Source organism: Danio rerio, chromosome 4 (assembly GCF_052040795.2).
Source record: "Danio rerio strain M-AB ecotype USA chromosome 4, GRCz13ab, whole genome shotgun sequence".
NCBI classification, from domain to species: Eukaryota; Metazoa; Chordata; class Actinopteri; order Cypriniformes; family Danionidae; genus Danio; species Danio rerio.
In genome coordinates this window covers 26,197,912-26,216,329 of record NC_141024.2, presented here as the reverse complement: position 1 = coordinate 26,216,329, position 18,418 = coordinate 26,197,912, and the positions used below count along the sequence as shown (strand labels likewise).

At 35.9% G+C, this 18,418-nt stretch overlaps 3 protein-coding genes across 19 annotated transcripts; 1 reads left to right on the top strand and 2 right to left on the bottom strand.

The window, feature by feature from the left end:
• Positions 1-180: 180 nt before the first annotated feature.
• Positions 181-4,606, bottom strand: LOC141381635 (uncharacterized). Its single transcript, XM_088649978.1, has 2 exons — positions 4,123-4,606; positions 181-4,031 (listed from the first exon to the last, which is right to left on the bottom strand). The coding sequence occupies exons 1-2, from the start codon at positions 4,222-4,224 to the stop codon at positions 3,636-3,638; spliced, it is 498 nt and encodes a 165-aa protein (XP_088506104.1). The 5' UTR covers positions 4,225-4,606; the 3' UTR covers positions 181-3,635.
• acot16 (acyl-CoA thioesterase 16) lies at positions 181-17,481 on the bottom strand. Of its 17 annotated transcripts, none has more exons than XM_088649732.1 (13): positions 16,900-17,431; positions 16,724-16,814; positions 16,351-16,568; positions 15,046-15,248; positions 14,377-14,476; positions 14,065-14,255; positions 11,292-11,455; positions 11,040-11,159; positions 10,834-10,916; positions 8,817-8,910; positions 8,658-8,738; positions 6,185-6,326; positions 181-845 (listed from the first exon to the last, which is right to left on the bottom strand). In XM_088649732.1, the coding sequence occupies exons 3-13, from the start codon at positions 16,398-16,400 to the stop codon at positions 724-726; spliced, it is 1,350 nt and encodes a 449-aa protein (XP_088505858.1). In that variant the 5' UTR covers positions 16,401-16,568; positions 16,724-16,814; positions 16,900-17,431; the 3' UTR covers positions 181-723.
• On the top strand, positions 650-4,248 carry LOC147836779 (uncharacterized). Its single transcript, XM_088649979.1, has 2 exons — positions 650-3,225; positions 3,322-4,248. Exons 1-2 carry the CDS (start codon positions 2,870-2,872, stop codon positions 3,374-3,376), a joined length of 411 nt encoding a protein of 136 aa, XP_088506105.1. The 5' UTR covers positions 650-2,869; the 3' UTR covers positions 3,377-4,248.
• Positions 17,482-18,418: the final 937 nt, after the last annotated feature.

The window sequence follows — 18,418 nt, the reverse complement described above, 5'->3', positions numbered from 1 at the left end:
CTTGACTTAAGTTGTGGTTCGCCCCGTCTGATGTCATCAAAACTTGGTTGATTGCCTTATTGATATTATTATTGTATCAATTAGGAAATTAGCTAATTCATTGTATTTGCAACTCATACAGGTTAATTATTCAATAGTTAATTACATCCAAAAATACCAGTCATTAATTCAGCGATTAACTATCAATACAAATAAAACATACTTTTATTATTGCAGGTATTTTAAAATGCATCCAAATGATTTCAAATCTTCTGGATTGCATACATAATTTCCTGTTTAAAACACACGTTATACTCACTTTAGACAATAAACATTATTGTTTTTAACAAAAAAGTCCAACAAAATTTGATAAAATAATCTAAATTTATGCTTTTATTTTAACCAGAGGTAGATTGTGGTTACAAAATAAGAAAACATAGTGTGTCAAAATGATCTTAAGTGTTTTTCTTTACAAAAAAAAATCTAATACATTTATTTGGCAGTGTCACCATAACCATGTCAGTATTCATTTATTTATTTATATTTATAATTATTACATTCATTAATAATGCATTATGGCATGTGTCTGCTACAAAAGTATTACTTAAAAAATATACTTAAGATCCCCTTTTATTCAGTACAAATACCAAAGTGAAATGTAACATGAAAGAACTGGCAGCAACATCATTGCATTTAATAGCATTTTGAATGAAGTTGGTCATATATCAGTTTCAAATAAAGGAACTACAGTTTGGCCTTAACGTTTGAACCGTAGAGGTGCTCTTGAAAAAATGCTAAAATCTTCTTCCATGAGTCCTCTTGAGCGTACGCATGTGGTTTAGTTTGTCCACCCCACAGCATGACAACTGCAGAAACAACAAAACAACATTCAGATGTACATTCACAGATACAGGCACATTTGAGAATATTTAAAAGGTGCATCACTAACAAAATGATAGTGTACATTATTTACTCTCCACGTTTCAAAACAGTATGCGTTTCTTTATTCTGTTTTACACAATAGATTATATTCTGAGAAATGCAGTGGTAGACAAAATACACAAATTACACAAATTAAGTACAAATACCCAAATAAAATATTACTCCAGTTGAAATAAAGTCCTCCTATACAATAATACACTAGTCAAAGTACAAAAGTACTTAATTTTAAATTAACTAATTAAAGTTAGACATTAAATGAAAACAAGTGAAACCACATTCACATGCTGAAACCCACTCAAATCAGTTTGTAAATTCAATTAATTATTTACAACACTATTTAGACACTCTGTACATATCATTTTGAAAATGTGTTTTTTTATTGGAAACTCACTCAGTACAGGTGAATCAGTGAATCAGAATCAGTGAATCAGTGAATCAGAATCAGTGAATATTTTACTTGGAGCTCACTCTGTACAGATCATTTCAGTCAGTGAATCGTTTACTGGAGACTCACTCTGTATGTTTCAATTGAATGAGTGAATCCTTGACAGGAGACTCACTCTTAACATATCATTTGAATCTGTAAATCATTTACCAGTGACCTGTTCCGAATAAATCATTTGAATTAGTGCGTTGTTGACTCATAAAAAGATGTCCAATGACACAAATGAATTGTTCAGTGCAATTTGTGTTTTTACAAATTTCAGTGCGGCGCAAGACAATTGTTGTTTGCTAGTTTCAGCTCGACACGAGAGTCATTTTGAAGGTTTGCACCACGCTGTTTAAATAGCAAGTGCATTTGTGCTCATATGTGCGCCTATATGTGATCTGGTCTAAAAAAGGAGGTGTGTTGAGGCGCATTGCTGGCACATTGCTATTTTGAGAAACTAGAATAGACTGTTTAAAAGACCAGCTAAGAGGAGTTCTAAAGTGTAGCGCAGAGCACGTTAGTTGTGCGCCTCGCTTAAACATTGCTTAATACACACAAGATGTACAGCCATACACAAATATCTTTACGAATGAAAAAGAATTTAAGGATTATAATATAACAAAAATATTATTTTCTAGCCTACAAAAATATAAACACCACTGCCTCCTTTGGGGGGCTTTTTCAGTTTATTCAAGGCAAATAGCTTTTGTATAACGTTATTATTATTAGCAGTATTATTTATTATATGCATATTTATGTTTGTTTTATTAAAAACTAGCTTAGATTTGCCCACCTGTCAGGTTTTAGACCATATGGGACATAGCATGTGTATTTGGATATACCTTTTTTAACCACACTTCGTCATTATTGTTTATTTATTCGTTTGCTGGAAATTAGAACTGAATTTAGAAATAGTTTTGAAACAAATCTTTGCGCACAACAACAAAATTATGTATAGGCTAATGGATGTCTGTGCGTACAACACCATTTTCTTTATCCACGAGACTGAAAGTGAAAGTAAAGAACGAGGAGGCTTATTCTCTCATTCTCGCGCTGCAATTGCTGTCATGACTGTGAGTAACCACCTAGTTCAACAAACTCTGAGAGTGAACAACAGCACCCAAGAACTACAAGTCCATACATCCCACGTGCATTACACCCGGTTCACTTACACTGATTGGCCATTCACAGCAGTTCCTGTTTCCTGTTGATTTCCTGGACTATTTATACAACCATTTACCCACTGTTTGTCACTGCGTTGTTTGTCTTTCTTGTCTATCTTGTCGTCAGTATCTAGTAAGTCTTTTATAGCGAGTTTGTTGTTACTTGAGTCTTGTTCCTGATCTTGATTTCTGCTGTAGTTTCTTGTTTCGCTGTTTATTTGTTACTTTGTTAATTTTGAACACCGGACACCTTGTTTTTCTGTTTGCTGCACGATCCTTTAATAAATCTGCACTTGGATCCTACATCTTTTTGTTCTTGTTTCAATCCATAACGTGACAGAACGACGCAGTCACAATGGATTCAGCAGATGATCTTATCGTGCAGATAAAACAAGGCAACCACTCAGTTGTGCGTTATGTTAAGGAGTTTTTGGAGCTAGCCCCAAAGAGCTCTTACAGTGACATACTGCTGGTGATGTTCTTTCGGGGAGGACTTTTGGAACCAGTCTGTTCACAAATGCCACCTTATGAGGAAGACTGGAACCTGTATCGGTTCATCAAAACGGCTCTGTTGATCTCTGGCTCCCCTCTCTCCTTTGCCCTGAAGGAGGAGAACCCTCAGGAGGGAGGCCTGAGTGGAGGGCAACAGAGAGGTATATTTTCGGGACCTGCAGATTTGTCTGTGGGAAGGAGGAGAGAAGCTGGGTTGGAGTTGCGGCTTATCCGCGTCAGGCTGTCCAAAGACCGCCTTTCTCTGAGCCTCTGGAGAGTCTTCTTGAACTGTGTGAAACCCTGTGTCTGCTCCAGCCCCACAATGCGCGCCAGTGTCGGTTCCAGCTCCAGAGCATGTTCCTTCTTTTGAGGACAACTCTCTTCCTCTTACTCAAACCACCAGACGAGGGAGGCGCAGAAGGAGGACTGCCCATGCCCCAGAGAGCCCGCCAGTGTCGGCTCCATTCTCAGTGCGCCCGCCAGTGCCGGCTCCAGCCCCAGAGCGCCCACCAGTGTCGGCTCCAGCCCCAGAGCGCCCACCAGGGTCGGCTCCAGCCCCAGAGCGCCCGCCAGTGTCGGCTCCAGCCCCAGAGCGCAGTACAGTGCCGGCTCCAGTTCGGCTCCTAGCTTTACCGCCGCCATCCAGACGTCTTGCCCTGCCGGCACCTCCTAGACGTCTTGCCCTTTCGGTCCCAGTCCGCTCCATGTTCTGCCGGTCCCAGCCCGGTTCCTGGTCTTACCAACGCCATCCAGATTTCTTGCTCTGCCGACACCTCCCAGACGTCTTGCTCTGCCGACTCCAGCTCGGCCCCTTGCTCTGCAGACTCCAGCCTGGCTCTTTGCTCTGTCGACTCCAGCTTGGCTCCTTGCTTTGCCGACCCCAGCCCGGCTTCGTGCTCTGCCAACCCCAGTCCAGCTACCTCCAGTCCCGCCGGCTCCAGGCTAGCTGCCTCTAGTCCTGCCAGCTCTAGTCCAGCTGCCACCAGTCCCGCCGGCTCCAGTCCAGCTGCCTCCAGTCCCGCCGGCTTCAGTCCTGCCGGCTCCAGTCCAGCTGCCCTCCAGTCCCGCCGGCTCCAGTCCCGCTGCCTCCAGTCCCGCCGGCTCCAGTCCAGCTGCCTCCAGTCCTGCTGGCTCCAGTCCCACCAGCTCCAGTCCAGTTGCCTCTCCAGCCGGCTCTCCTAAAACCACCTGCCTTGTGTCTCCTACGGGATCGTCCATGGGTCATCCCTCCCGCTCCTCCCCACAGAACCCATCCTGGTCTGACCCTCCCATCCCTCCGCTTGTTCCTTCTCCACTCCGCCCTTTCCTGGACTATTTATACAACCATTTACCCACTGTTTGTCACTGCGTCGTTTGTCTTTCTTGTCTATCTTGTCGTCAGTATGTAGTAAGTCTTTTATAGCGAGTTTGTTGTTACCTGAGTCTTGTTCGTGTTCCTGATCTTGATTTCTGTCATAGTTTCTTGTTTTGCTGTTTATTTGTTACTTTGTTATTTTTGAACACCGGACACCGTGTTTTTCTGTTTGCTGCACGATCCTTTAATAAATCTGCACTTGGATCCTACACCTTTTTGTTCCCGTTTCAATCTGTAACGTGACAGTTGCTCTGTTTACCTTTTTTTTGTCGCTAGTGAAGCATTCAGTTTTTGCACTTACAAAGTCCGTCATGTAAATAGCAAATGCGCTATGGTGCGACGCAATTGACTCTTAAAGGGAATAGGAGATGAGACTCTGATTGGTTTATGCTCAAAACACACCTATAACTCATTAAGAGAATTAGCACAACTCTGTTAGATTAAGCGCCGCGGCGCAATGCTGATTTTTTTGTCCTTAAAATAGCAAAAGTGGATACTGACATGCCCTTTATAATTTTGAGCCCTGTGCTTTGGACTTTGCACCTGGATCGTCAAAATAGAGCCCTTAGTGTTTTGGGACTACAGGAGGTAGAGTAAATTGTGAGCAAATTTTGTGAAATATACCAAACCAATCCACCCGTTTCCACTGCCATGATGTTTTGTGTGAATTATTGAAGTAACGTTTATTAAACTATAAAATATAAATTGTTAAAATGTATTATTACTTGCAGCAAGATCATAAATAGTCCAGCCTGGACATATCAGTTTTGTCAGTTTAGAAGCTTATTCGTACAAATTCAGTCATACAAAAATGTACAATATTTTCAAAAAGGAGGCATGGCATCCAACCCCACCCCTAAACCCAACCTTCATTGGGGATAAGCAAATCGTATTAAATGGTACAAATGAGATCGTACGAATTCATATGAATTAGCCACTAAAAGTTACTAATTGCCGTGAGATTGTGTTGCAATAACCCTAAATACTCAAAAAATGTGCCTTTCTACAGCTGTATTATGGACTTAGGGGCCATTTACATGACGTTTTCAGCCAAAACGCAATAACTTTATGAATTTTGTCAGTTAATTTATCAGCGTTTTGGGGACTGAAAACACATACAATATAAAATGGATTTTAAAGTGAAAGTTTTTGAAACTTTAGCCCTGGTCTTTTCCATGTAAACACGCTATAGGGAAATCTTTGTAAATGGTGACATCATACATATGTGTTAGGTATGTTGACATGTACAGTACTTGTTGATTTAAAGGGAAGGGCGATTTATTCATACATTACAATAAAGATGTATATGGTAATATTGTTGCTGGTCAAGAGTTTGCTAATGTGGTATGTGGATTTACTTCACCAATGTTACATCCCACAGTGTAGACGCTTTATTTTTTTGTTATTTATTTTTTTGTAAATGGCAAATTCTAAATGCATACCAATACCCTGAGCTGCTTCAGACTTGTCACTGCCCTACATATACTGTTTACTAACAAGATGGTAATGGCAAATACAGGTTGGGTATATGTAATACAGCATTTTTGCAGATTTTTGAAATTTGTAAATGCAGATTATCCTGACAATGTTGTTATGCATATGAGAAACAGTATAAAACACATTACATAAAATACATTATCTTGTAAATGTAGCCTTATAGTATATTAAATATTATAACAGCCTTATTATTCAAAAGATTCAGTTTATTTAATTGAAAAATCCTCAATCTGAAAGTGCAGCTCATAATTTATCGTAGCCGTCATGTGAGGAAAAAGGTGGAAATAAAAAATACAAACAGAAGGCAACAATGGATTGTATGCTTGCCTTTCACTTTCATGTCATGCAGAAGGAAGTTAGTTGCTCTGAAGTGAGGCGTGTATGGAGGTTCAATCAGATGACCAGCATCAGGATATGTCAAGACAGTCAGCAGGTGTCGATTTCCTGCTTTCTCCATCATCATCTTAATCTGTGTGTAAATGAACCATATTAAGGCTCTAATTAATGTCATAGGTGTGGACACGACACAGTTAAACTGGTATTTAAAAGTAAACATGCAAGTCAATGGTAAACAGAATTTTTTGGATGCCAACATTCAGTAGTGTATCTCCTTTTTTTGCAAGTAAAACACATTTTAGAAAGCCTGTTAACTTAAACAATGAAAAAGGTTTGACATTTTGCTTAAATGGCATAGGGATTAAATCTTTTAATGGGTTTCAGCTAGAGTTAGTTCACCAAAAGCGTTAATTCACACATCCCGTAACATGGGATTTTTGTTTACATTTGTAACATTTTTGTTAACATTGAACACAAAATCCAATATTTGGAAGAATTATGGACACCTAAAACTTTTGACAACCATAGTAGGAAAAACAAATAGCGAGGAAAGTTTTGTAGTATTTCCTAGTGATGAGACACTGTGCATAGAGGCTTCAAAGCAAGTATCAAAGAAACCCGATACATCTCGCAGTGAACCATAGCGAACCATGTCATTTTGCCATAATCACGTGATCCGTCACGTGCAAAGCTTCATTTTTGCCTATACCTATGTGACTGCTTCACATTTTGATTCAAAGGCTTAAACACCAGTCATTCAACTAAAATACAATAGTAATTTATAGCAAAAAGTTTTTGAACCATACTAAAGTGTATTACTGAATATAATATTTTATTTACAACTATTTGTTAATAAATGCTACATTCATATTGCAGTATAGCGTGTAGGATTGGCCAGCTGGCAAGTGCAGTACAGATAAGCTATAGAGAAGTATTATAGGAGCCTCCTCCTAATAATACATTTCTACTACAGCATCAAATCTGCACTTAGCAAAGCTACATCGTCACTGCCATGGGGCATGTCATATTTACGACTGAGCATGCCTGTTTTGATCAGGTGAAAGACAGAGTGTTTACCCATTTATCACGCATGCAAGAAATGTTCAGTGCATAAACAAACAGGCATCCATGTTTTAAGGTGTTTGTGAAAATGTAAGTGTAAAGGAATACATTCTCAGTAGCCTACATGTAAGTGATTTCAGCACTGTAATTCAGGTCTGTAAACACTTGGAAGCATAAGTCAACTTTTTGCCATGCCTTTCTTGCCTCGCTCAACTTCCATATAAATGAACTGAAAATGCTCACTATTCTAGCTGCACAATATATTGTTTTAGCATCGATATCGCAATGTTGTTCATCCACAATATAGTCACATGGCAGGATCAGCAATGTCGAATCAAGATTATAGTCAGATTATTTTTAAGAGCCACATTAAAAAAAAGGTTTGTGGAGTCATTGCAAAGTTTGATCATAGTTACTGAAAAGTTTATTGAACATTACAGATTAAACATTAGACATTTTAATGTGTTGAATTTAAAAAAAAGATTAACTGCAATTGTGTATATATGATGAAGGCTATACTGTGAATACACTGTCTATTGTCACAATCACCAGAGATCTAATCCTGGCTGATCACTTAATGACTACAAACCCACTGATATATGGACTACAAGTTCCAGTCATGCACCACACACACACCCACCTGTTCCAGATCACAATTGATTACACACACACAGCTGGGAGCTGCTCGAAGACTGATTAGATGGACTTTAAATATACCGCACACACTACCTCTTGGCTAAGTCTTGTTATACTGTTTATGAACATTACGACGCATTTCCCTTACCTTGCTTTGCCATGTTTTTGTCCCTCGCCTTGATTGTTTGTTTATGTTGTCTGATGTCTGCCTGTACTGATGACTCGCCTGTGTATTTGACTACAACTCTGGATTTACTGTGTACATCTGTTTGCCCCTGTGTTGATTGTTGCTTAGCTGACTATTATTAATATACCTGCATTTGGATTCGCACCTCTGTGGTCAGCTTCCCGTTCACATAACAGTCTATACACTTAAAATGGTGGGTACCACACAATCAATATGTGTTGAAACACATGAAGAATTTAAGTCAACTTATTCATTTTTATGAATTTAAGTTGATTGAACATAAAACAGCATTTAACACGATTGAGCATTTCGGGCATTAGACAAATCACAAAATACAAAAAATATTAGTAATGGATATTTCCTATAGTGTGACCAAAATTTGCTTCAATAAAAATTGCAAGGTCCTCTAATTATTGCAGCATTTAGCATTCACAAAATCAAAAAATTCTGGAGGCACTGCTCAACATTATAGCTTATGGAAAATCAGCTTTTTAGTCAGTGAAAGAATTTGAAATGACTTAAAGTGGTAACCCTGAAATCATGCATACAAACATTCATACAAGCATACAAATAACTCACGTCTTCAGCAGATTCATTAGTAGCCCAATTCTGATCATCAGTACCATTCACCAACAAAAGAGGACACTTTATTCTCCCAACCTGAAAAAATAAATCACAACTGATATTTAAAAAAATGAAAACACACTGAAAAGAAAAACATACTAAAGTCATACATACGTCTGCTTTGAGAGCCGGGTCTGAGGGAATCGGCAAGATAATTTCTCTGGTCACTATATGTTTGTCCTCATTCTCTTGTACTTTACCCATAAGCCTGCAATGAACATTCACAAAATGTGTGACTGTTTATCATTAGGACCAGTCATTCACTGATATGAAAGGATTTTTTACTTTGTGAAAGACACATGACAAAAACATTCAATTGCATTAGAAAAATATGCAAATATGTAACAACCCAAATACTCATATGATATCATTATTTTAATACAGTGGATAAAGTCAAATATTACAAAATATTATTTATATTTTGTAAAAATATTGCAAAAATCTTATTGTTAAAAATGCCTGTTGCTATAATTTTAAAAATGTTAATTTTGTTTTGTAGGTCTGCTAAAAAGATATACATGCATTCAATGTTTAAAACAAACATTTTGTTTTCTCATAGACTATGTGGCTTCAACTAATTTCGGAAAGCGTCTCAAATGATTTACTCTCACTAAACCCCTCCATCTAGAAAAGTACACTCTTCTCTGATTAGAAGGATGGCCTAATCTATTCCGACTGGTTTTCTTCAATCAAATCAAATGGCCAATGCTATGGGCACTATATTAACGATCTAGTCTAAATCGCATGGCGCAAAAGCATTAAGGGCATGTCCGAATCCACTTGTGGTCAAAAATAATAATATCCAAACAAAGTAATATCCAAACACACGTCCCATATGATGATGCAGACTTCTCCAAAACCTGACAGGACAAATATAAACTTGTTTTTATTAAAACACATAAATATGCATATAATAAATACTACTACTACTAATAACATTATACAAAAGCAAATTGTCATAAATAAACTGAAAAAAAAAACAGACAAAGGCATGGAGATAGTAGTTTTTATATTTATGTAGAAAATAATATTTTTTACCATACATTAATCCTTAATTCTTTTTCATTTGTAAAGATAATTGCTGAAATTTATATTACTGTACATTATTTGTGAATTAAGCAATGTGTAAGCATTTGAACCTGGACTTAAGACCTGCATTCAGCTGGTCAATTGCGCAGTCTATTTTAGTTCCTCAATACAGCAACACACCAACAATGCGCCTTAACACACCTCCTGTCTAGACCGCAACACCCATGAATCCACAAAGTGGCGCAAATGAATTTACTATTTAAACAATATGGTGCAAAACGGGAAAATTAGGATTGCGTTGCTCTGAAAATGGCAACAAATCGTGTCAAACATGTCTTTACATGTGATGATACAACAAGCAATCAAAAGACTGTAACAAAGACTGGACAACTATTTAGCTTAACAAAATGTATTGTTATTATCTGCTTCCAGCAGTTTGCTCCAAGCCCTGATTGTTAGCTTTGATGTTTCTGAATAGCTATCACTAGCTGAATGCAAGAGTGGATGACCATTTATTGTAGCAAAAGCAAAGCAAAAATAATGCTTAGCAAATAATAATAATTATAACGATAATGTTAATATAATTAATGCATGATAAGAAAGCACAAAATAAAAACACAAAACTTTAAATTGATCAAATCACCTTAAAATTGGACAACTGTTGGCATTGTAAGCATTAAATAAGATTAAAAAAAACTGTTAACACAGGACAACTCACCGGAATAATAAGCTATGAGTTCATGTTATGACCATCCTGTTTGAATTTTTTATACAGCTCCAAGCCAGTTAAATGATTTACTGCTAGAAATCTGATTTAAGGATCTCAAAAACTTGCATACAACTGATATAACAAACCCAGATAAAGTTTTGTTGCCCATTCTCAATAGGAAAGTAGCCAACAACATCACTCTGCAACATTGCTCCAAAAGTTATCCTGTATATAATCACATTAAGTATGCACTGACTTGTGAAACATTTGAAAGGCTGACCTTTGCAACCTCTTTCACAATATAAGAAAATATGGAGAGGAATGAGCATTACTCTCTATAGATGAAGCTCAGTTTGTAGACAGATTTTAAATAAATGTTTAACATCCACTTACTTTTTTATGTCCTCGAAGACTTCAAACATGCATTTATTAACAGGAACCACATGACTTCCACTGATACACACGCAGCACTGGGGCTACAAGCAAAAGTACATGTTTAGAAAAAAATGTAGTAAATGCAACAATAAAAAGCTATATTTAAAATGTAGAGATTGTACATATATTGTACATATATTTAACATATATTTAGGCGAGTAAACCTTGATGACTGAAGAGTAGACAGTCATACTGAATGTGATGACACTTCCAAAACACAACCCAAGCATCGCCATCTTGTCCTTCTGTACTAATGGATGATTTTGCAAGATCTGGTATGCTTTCTACAGGAAAAGTGTAGATACACGCACATACATACACACAAATAAAAAAATAAATATCTGGAACTGGGAAAACATACACTATGCATGGGTAATAATTGTCATGTTCATATTAAGTGACAAAATTAAATTTACCTCAAAGTATGTATTATCAACGTCAGTCTTTTTCAGCTCTCCTGGAGAGATGTATTCAAGGGCCATACATGCAAAACCATGAGATGCAAGCAGAGCAGAACGATATTCAATCAATCCACCACCTCCTCCCCATAGGTCCAGCACCCCTGGATATGGCCCAGGGCCTAAAAAAGAAACACAGTAGATTATTTACAAACGATTTCATAAAATTAAAGTTGTGGTGTAATTGAAGTTCATACAGATCCTTTCTTCCCTATTTTGACAGAGTATAGGATAAAATTGGAGAACACCCTACAATATCCTAAATTATGATGTCATTGATTAGTCGTGAACAAGACATACAAACGGGAGTTTAAAAAAGTGATTTTAAGGAATGTTATGGCATATTCTGAAGCACAGTATAAACAAAATGTAAAGGGTGCCTATTTTACCCCTTTTACAAGATGTAAGACATTGGTGTCCCAAAATTGTATCTGTAAAGTTTCAGCTCAAAATACCCATCAGATTATTTATTATTTATTGTAGAATCTGCCCATTTTGGTGTTTTGCTGCTTCTCCCCACTCACCGCTCTGACTTGTGTGTCTGCTTCTCATGTGTTACGTCAGATAAACAGCTGTCAGTGATAGAGACAGACACGGATGAAGCTGAAATAAGGTCACTTGTCAGAAATACCAACAAGTTTATTTAATGTATTTGTGGTGGAGTCTATTCAAGCCTTTCTGCAATGAGTCACACACAAATGATGTTTGCAGTACACACACACATACATAAGAGTGCTTACTGACACCATGCGGCTAGATTAATCGAAAAAAGATCGCGATCTCGATTCAACCCCCTAGACGATCTTAATCCAGCATTTCTACAATTCTGCCAATCATATTCTCAAGTTCAGGAGAGAAGCAAAGGGGGCCGCACAAGTATTCACATTGGGCATGGACATGGACACCTCCAAATGGTGTTAAAAGAGTCACATACTGTATTAAATATAATTCACCAAAAAAAATTATTTCTGTCTTAATGTAAAGATGTATTCGTAACTGCAAAATCACACGTGACGTGAGCTGCTGACCGTGAGCTGTTACCACAGAGAGGGTGGGCGCGCACACTACTTAATAATAGACGCTTGAGCATCTACTACTTAGTGAACAGAACCTGCATAGACTCTGAATAACAGGTAATAAAGTTGTAAATAACATTAAGTTTGTGGCACAGAGTGATCTTTTGGGAGCGGCGCAGGAAGTATGAACAGCATTTGGCAGTGAAAATGAAACCAAAAGCACGCACGTCATTTAAATAATCATATCGCATTATTATATCGAGTTATGATTACAAGCATTTAAAGTGTTTTTCTTTCATAGGGAACACATAGGGTTGTGCATGAGAATACATGTTTAACAGTGTCAGTATAACTACTCTAGCCTATATAATGTTGAATATAATGCAAGAGGGAATCTGATAATGACAAATGTCTGATTTTACCAGTAGAAAAAAATTGTCTAATAATGTTGTCAATGACAATTGGCAAGCATATGTCTCAAACATAATAATTAAAGTTTAGAATTATGAATATTCTATTCAATAATGACCAGGACAAACTTAAAGTCTATTTATGTCCACCATTCAAAGTCGATTCAAAATTTAGCATTTTAACCAACAATAGATACACATAATATTATTGTTGTTTTACCATATGTTCGAGAAATAACAATAGCCTACTCATATTAACCTTTATTTTACATCCATATAATCATGAGAAAATCGTAATCTTGATTTTAAGCAAAAAATTATGATTCTTATTATAGCCAGAATCAAGCAGCTCTACATGCGGCTGTTGTGATTATAGCGGTTCAGAATTACATAGCGATTTACTTTATTACAAACATGCTCCGTTTTAAAACATTTTAAAAATAGAATTAATTATTTAGGTGAAGCTGATCACAGAGAGTTGTAACATGTTTTAATACCAGTTTCTTTGCAAGTGGACATGTGTATACATGTTATTATGAAGATATGGCCCCTGTCAATCAATTTGGTGGGCAGAGAAAACCTCACTCAAACGTCACGTTGCAGTGGACTCAAAAATCACTGGGATTTGGATCCTATTTTAACATCAGGACATTTTGAATAATAAAGATACTTGTTGTGTTTATATTACTCCAGAATGACAGTGGACAGAATATATCCACACACAGTTCTGTCCGAACAGCTTACAAAAGATGCTTTTCATCATAGGTGCCCTTTAAATGGAATATTTGATATCTACACTGATCAAAGTTAGACACTTTTTCACATCCTCCCAGTTACCAGTGTTAATCTTCATCTGGTAATAAATTCTTATTTAACTGACTATACTTTGTTGTCAGTTAATAATTTGTATTAACTGACTATACTATATTACAAATCAGAAATGATGAAATAATCTATAAAACAAATAAATATAAGAATAAAAAAAATATATATATAAATAAAAAAAATACATTTATATAAAAAGTTAATTTGCAATTTCAAGTCACTGTTTATCATGCAAAAAAAAAAAAATCACTGGAATAATGAATCAATCCTTTAAATACACACAAACACACCTCTTATATCAATTGACAGCTCTTAATCATTTAAGTGGCACAAAAAAAAAAGTCTGGGTTTTAGTTCAAAACCCAACCAACATTTTTCACTCTGACAATTTTGCCTTTTTTGACGATCACCAAAAAACTAAAAATCTTACATCTTAGAGGAGACATGTTTACATTTATATATGTATGAATAGTATTTTACCTGGGGGAAGAAATAAAGTTCCTCGAACTCCGTTCTCTCTTATATCCACCCTCTGTACACCTGGTGCCATGTACCAGCGCTCTGTGACAGTCGTGGCCAGCGCTGAAGTCTGACTGAATCCTTGAGACAGATGCCCATTGTAGACTGATATGTTAACTACCATTGGCGTGAGTACATTCATCTTGCGCAACCTTGAATAATAAAAAAGTGTAGGAATAAATAAAAATAATGACCTCGCTTTTTGCAAAAGAAGGCATTTAAATTTTGTAAAACAGACTACAGTAAATACACCATAATACTACGATAACTTACCTGAGTGCAGATCGACTTCCTGGTACAGGCCTCAGGCTCCACAGCAAACCCATCTGCTCTGTGCCTTCATACGTGCCTCCCAAACTTTCATCTTTTGCCACTATTACAACAGGATACATACAAATGTCATTCATTATACATTTAAGTGTCCAGCTGGAAAATCCATCTAAAGTTACTTTAATATGATCTTTAATTAGTCAAACCGGTTATTTTTCATAATGTAAGGTTGGGCCATTATTTAAATAGGATACAGTATGGACACAATATGTAGTCATGATGTCATACATGGATTCTGCACCATTGTTTTAGGTTATTAATGTTTGATTCTTAGTAATGGATGGACGGATGGATTGTACATTTTGGTATCCAGCTGAAACATTCAGCTAAAATTAAGTTAATATTACCTTTAGTTTGTCAAAGCAAGTTCTTTATCATCATCTGCTGTGCAGAATATGAGCCAATTATGTACCAACTGTACAAAATGAGCCATTTTTATATAAGCAACGAATGGAAACAATCTAAGATAGAGTGGTAAGTGGATGAAGTTTTGAAAGAGAAATGTGTGAAGTGTTGTACAGATCAGAGATTTTCCAATGAGACTTTTTTTTCTTGGAGTATGTTTACAGTGTTCAAATTTTAAAGAGTCATGCATCAGATTGTTGTACACACCTGTCACTGTTCCATGTTCATCACTAATATAGTGTCCAAAAGCCTCCCAGAAGTCCTTATCTTCAGACTGATGTAGAGAGTGTAGCGTTACCTCTTGATTTGGCAGTAAATTCTTTATGATTACTTGAAACTTCTCGTCCACCATTCCTCGACATGGCTGAACAGTTAACATAGGACATCTCCTACTTTCAGTGCTCACAGTTCTACAGACAGATAAATGAGAGACAGTAACGTCTTGTTTGCAAGTCGTGTTTTCTCTATTATGCATGGAATACACTTCCATCTACATATTGGTTTCTATTTATGGCTAATATGTTTTTAATATAACTCAAAACTAACTTTAAGACATTTTTTAAATGAACCCTTAAATTAAAAAAATATTTAAAATGCACAAACAGAAAGCAAGTGATTTGTGACTGAATTATTGATTCACATACCAAATAATTCAATGAAAAGTTCCATATGACAAATCAGACATTTTCTCAGGAGTAGGCATGGGTCGGTATATGATTCTGATGGTATAATAAAAAATATCATGGTTTCGAGGTATTGTGATTACTGCTTTAAAATATATTATTTTTAAATGTTTGAGTAAAAAAAAAACAATAAAAACTTTTTCCCCCTTTAAACGCAAAACTTTTTTTTAACAAACTTTAAAAATGTTTTAGAGCAGTAAACATGTCAGGCTAAATAATTCAAATGAATCATTGACTTCTGCTGTCTTCTTTTATTTCAAAAACACAACATTCTTTACAATTTAAATTGGCATCTTTGGATATCTTTTTTTGCTGGAGATGCTGTTGTCCTAAAAAACTAATACAAAACGTAAAAAAAAAACTTACATATACAGTAGGAACAGTATAGCAGAACATTTTAGTGGTTTTAAAACCTTGACTTTTTTCAAACCACGCTATACACCATTTTGAAAGATGTAAACAAAAACTTTAGTCCCAACATATTTCCTGTTTTACATTTTTATTTATATAGCTTCTGAATCCGATAACTCAAAATTATATATATTGATAAATATTGATAAATAATGATCATAATAAAACATATCCACATATTGATAAATTATGTTATGATAGTTGTTTTAACATTAAATTTATGATTGAATTGCCTCTGGATACAGATATGAAATAGTTTGATAACAAGCAGGAAATGTTCATGGGCCAATGACATGACCAAATTGAAATGGTCTATACCTTGAAAACAGTTATCGTCCCATGCCTACCCAAGAGCACGCCAACACAAGGATTTTCATTGAATAAATCAACAACTTTTATTTGTTTTCCACTCACTAACCTTGCTTCAGAAGTCATATGTAGGCAAGGCAGGCCACTTTCATGAAACATCTGTGGCAATCCTTTTGTGTTCTTTTTGAAGCTGACACACTAACAGCTATTCAGTGGCTATTACAAATTACTGTCTAGTCTTCAATGTCGTGGAGTTAAAACGCAAAATCCACAAGCTTTCCATCAAAATGGCACATTTTTTGTGTTAGTCACAAACTATACTGGTAACTGTCATCAAAAAATAAATAAATAAATAAATAAATAAATAAATAAATAAAGCAATAACAATTAAATGAAAGAAAGGCAATTTATGATTCTGTAACAGAAAAAAAGATTTTTTATTACACTTTGTAAGAAACATAAAATAAATATTTGTACATTACCTAACTGGTGCTAACATGATGACACGTCCGATAAGAGTAGACCAGCGTTTCATTTGTGATAATAAATTGATTACAGTAAATCAAAATATTCCTGAAAAGAACAAAAGTTGCACAAATGTGTTATTTCACTTCTCCAAAACTTTACAACAGCGTGTTTTAAAAGAAAAGCAACATACCACGCGACTTTTTTGTAAAACCCAGACGGGTTTTAAACAGCAAAATGTATCAAGTAAGTTAAGTCAAAATGTGACCTTGACGAAATGAGTGGTAAAACTACATAATTTGTCGTCGTCGCCCGCAGTAATGAATGAATATCTGCAGTTCAGCAAGGGGCTTTGCTGATGACGAAACATTAACGTTACCTTTGACACGCATGTTTATGTCCTTACAGCAAGGTATTGCGTAACACTTTCTGGAGTCAGAGCATATTTAAGTTATCTAAATTAATTCTATTCCGATAAACTTTAAAATCGTAGTTTAACGTGTTGTTTTGTTTTGTTGGGGATCAGATCAAAACAACTGCAAAACAAGCCCACCACCATGACAAAGATAACTTGTAGAAATACTAACTTGACAGCGTTAGATTTCAGTGAATAGGGATATCATTAAAAGACAACTTAACGTGTAGTTTCGTACCCAATCGATGTGGTTCCTGTTCTGGTGTTGTTGGTACTCCCGGACAAATCGCACTCCCCTTCGCGTGCACATCATACTATTGAATAGAAGTGCTACTCGGCTTCTCGGCAGATCTTCGATTCAAGCACCCCTGTTGTTTCCGATTTGACCAGTAGGGGGAGGAAAATGTAGAGGGGCTCATTTACCTTATCTTGACTGCTATGCCATCACAAATTGTAAAAATAACCCATCAAAGAAGGCTTCCAATGAAACAAACATTTTTCACTAGTCCATCCACGTGCAGGAAATCATACAATATGACAAAGGTAAAGTCATCTTTCACTAAAAATAGACCAATTTTTGTTGTGAATCTTGGACTTTCTTGGAAAAAAAAAACAATAAATAGTGGCCCATAATAAAGTTAATTTTAATATTAATTAGGCTATATTTGTTATTCATGATTTTTCAAAATGTATTTTTTTGTAACAAAATTTTTTTTTATTTAAAACTTTAACTCTTTTTTTTCTAATGGTATCAAAAAGTGTGATTGTGATGATCATCCGACAAGCTAATCCAGCTCAAAATAGTGCTTAAGATGTCACTAAAATGCAGTATTTTTAATTGCAGAAAGGTCCACTTTTTGACTAAAAAGAACCACCCTTTTACCTGGCTGGCAATGGGCGTGAATAATGCACTATGGTATTAGTTATTCATACACAGTTGAAGACAGAATTATTAGCCCCCTTAAATAAACAGCCCCATGTTTATTTTTTTTCCCCAATTCCTGTTTTACGAAGAGAAGATTGTTTCAACACATTTCTAAACATAGTAGTTTATTATCTAATTTCTAATAACTGGTTTATTTTATCTTTACCATGATGACAGTGCATAATTTTTTTACTAGATATTTTTCAAAACACTTCTATAAAAGCTTAAAGTGACATTTAAAAGCTTAAGGTTAATTAGGTTAACTAGGCAGGTTGGGGTAATTAGGCAAGTTATTGTATAAGGATGGTTTGTTCTGTAGACTATTGAAAAAATGTATAGCTTGGGGGCTAATAATTTTGACCCTAAAATGTT

What these genes read in the sequence shown, in the direction of transcription:
- LOC147836779 (XM_088649979.1), top strand. Translation starts at nt 2,870, where the DNA reads ATGGATTCAGCAGATGATCTTATCGTGCAGATAAAACAAGGCAACCAC. An exon ending in AGGAGAGAAGCTGGGTTGGA is followed by an intron (nt 3,226 to 3,321) that starts GTTGCGGCTTAT and finishes TGTCTGCTCCAG; the next exon opens with CCCCACAATGCGCGCCAGTG.
- LOC141381635 (XM_088649978.1), bottom strand. Translation starts at nt 4,224, where the DNA reads ATGGACGATCCCGTAGGAGACACAAGGCAGGTGGTTTTAGGAGAGCCG. An exon ending in TGGAGCCAGCAGGACTGGAG is followed by an intron (nt 4,032 to 4,122) that starts GCAGCTGGACTG and finishes GCAGGACTGAAG; the next exon opens with CCGGCGGGACTGGAGGCAGC.
- acot16 (XM_088649727.1), bottom strand. Translation starts at nt 16,776, where the DNA reads ATGAAACGCTGGTCTACTCTTATCGGACGTGTCATCATGTTAGCACCA. An exon ending in GGAAGTCGATCTGCACTCAG is followed by an intron (nt 14,256 to 14,376) that starts GTAAGTTATCGT and finishes TTATTATTCAAG; the next exon opens with GTTGCGCAAGATGAATGTAC. An exon ending in GTCTTCGAGGACATAAAAAA is followed by an intron (nt 8,911 to 10,833) that starts GTAAGTGGATGT and finishes TGTTCATTGCAG; the next exon opens with GCTTATGGGTAAAGTACAAG.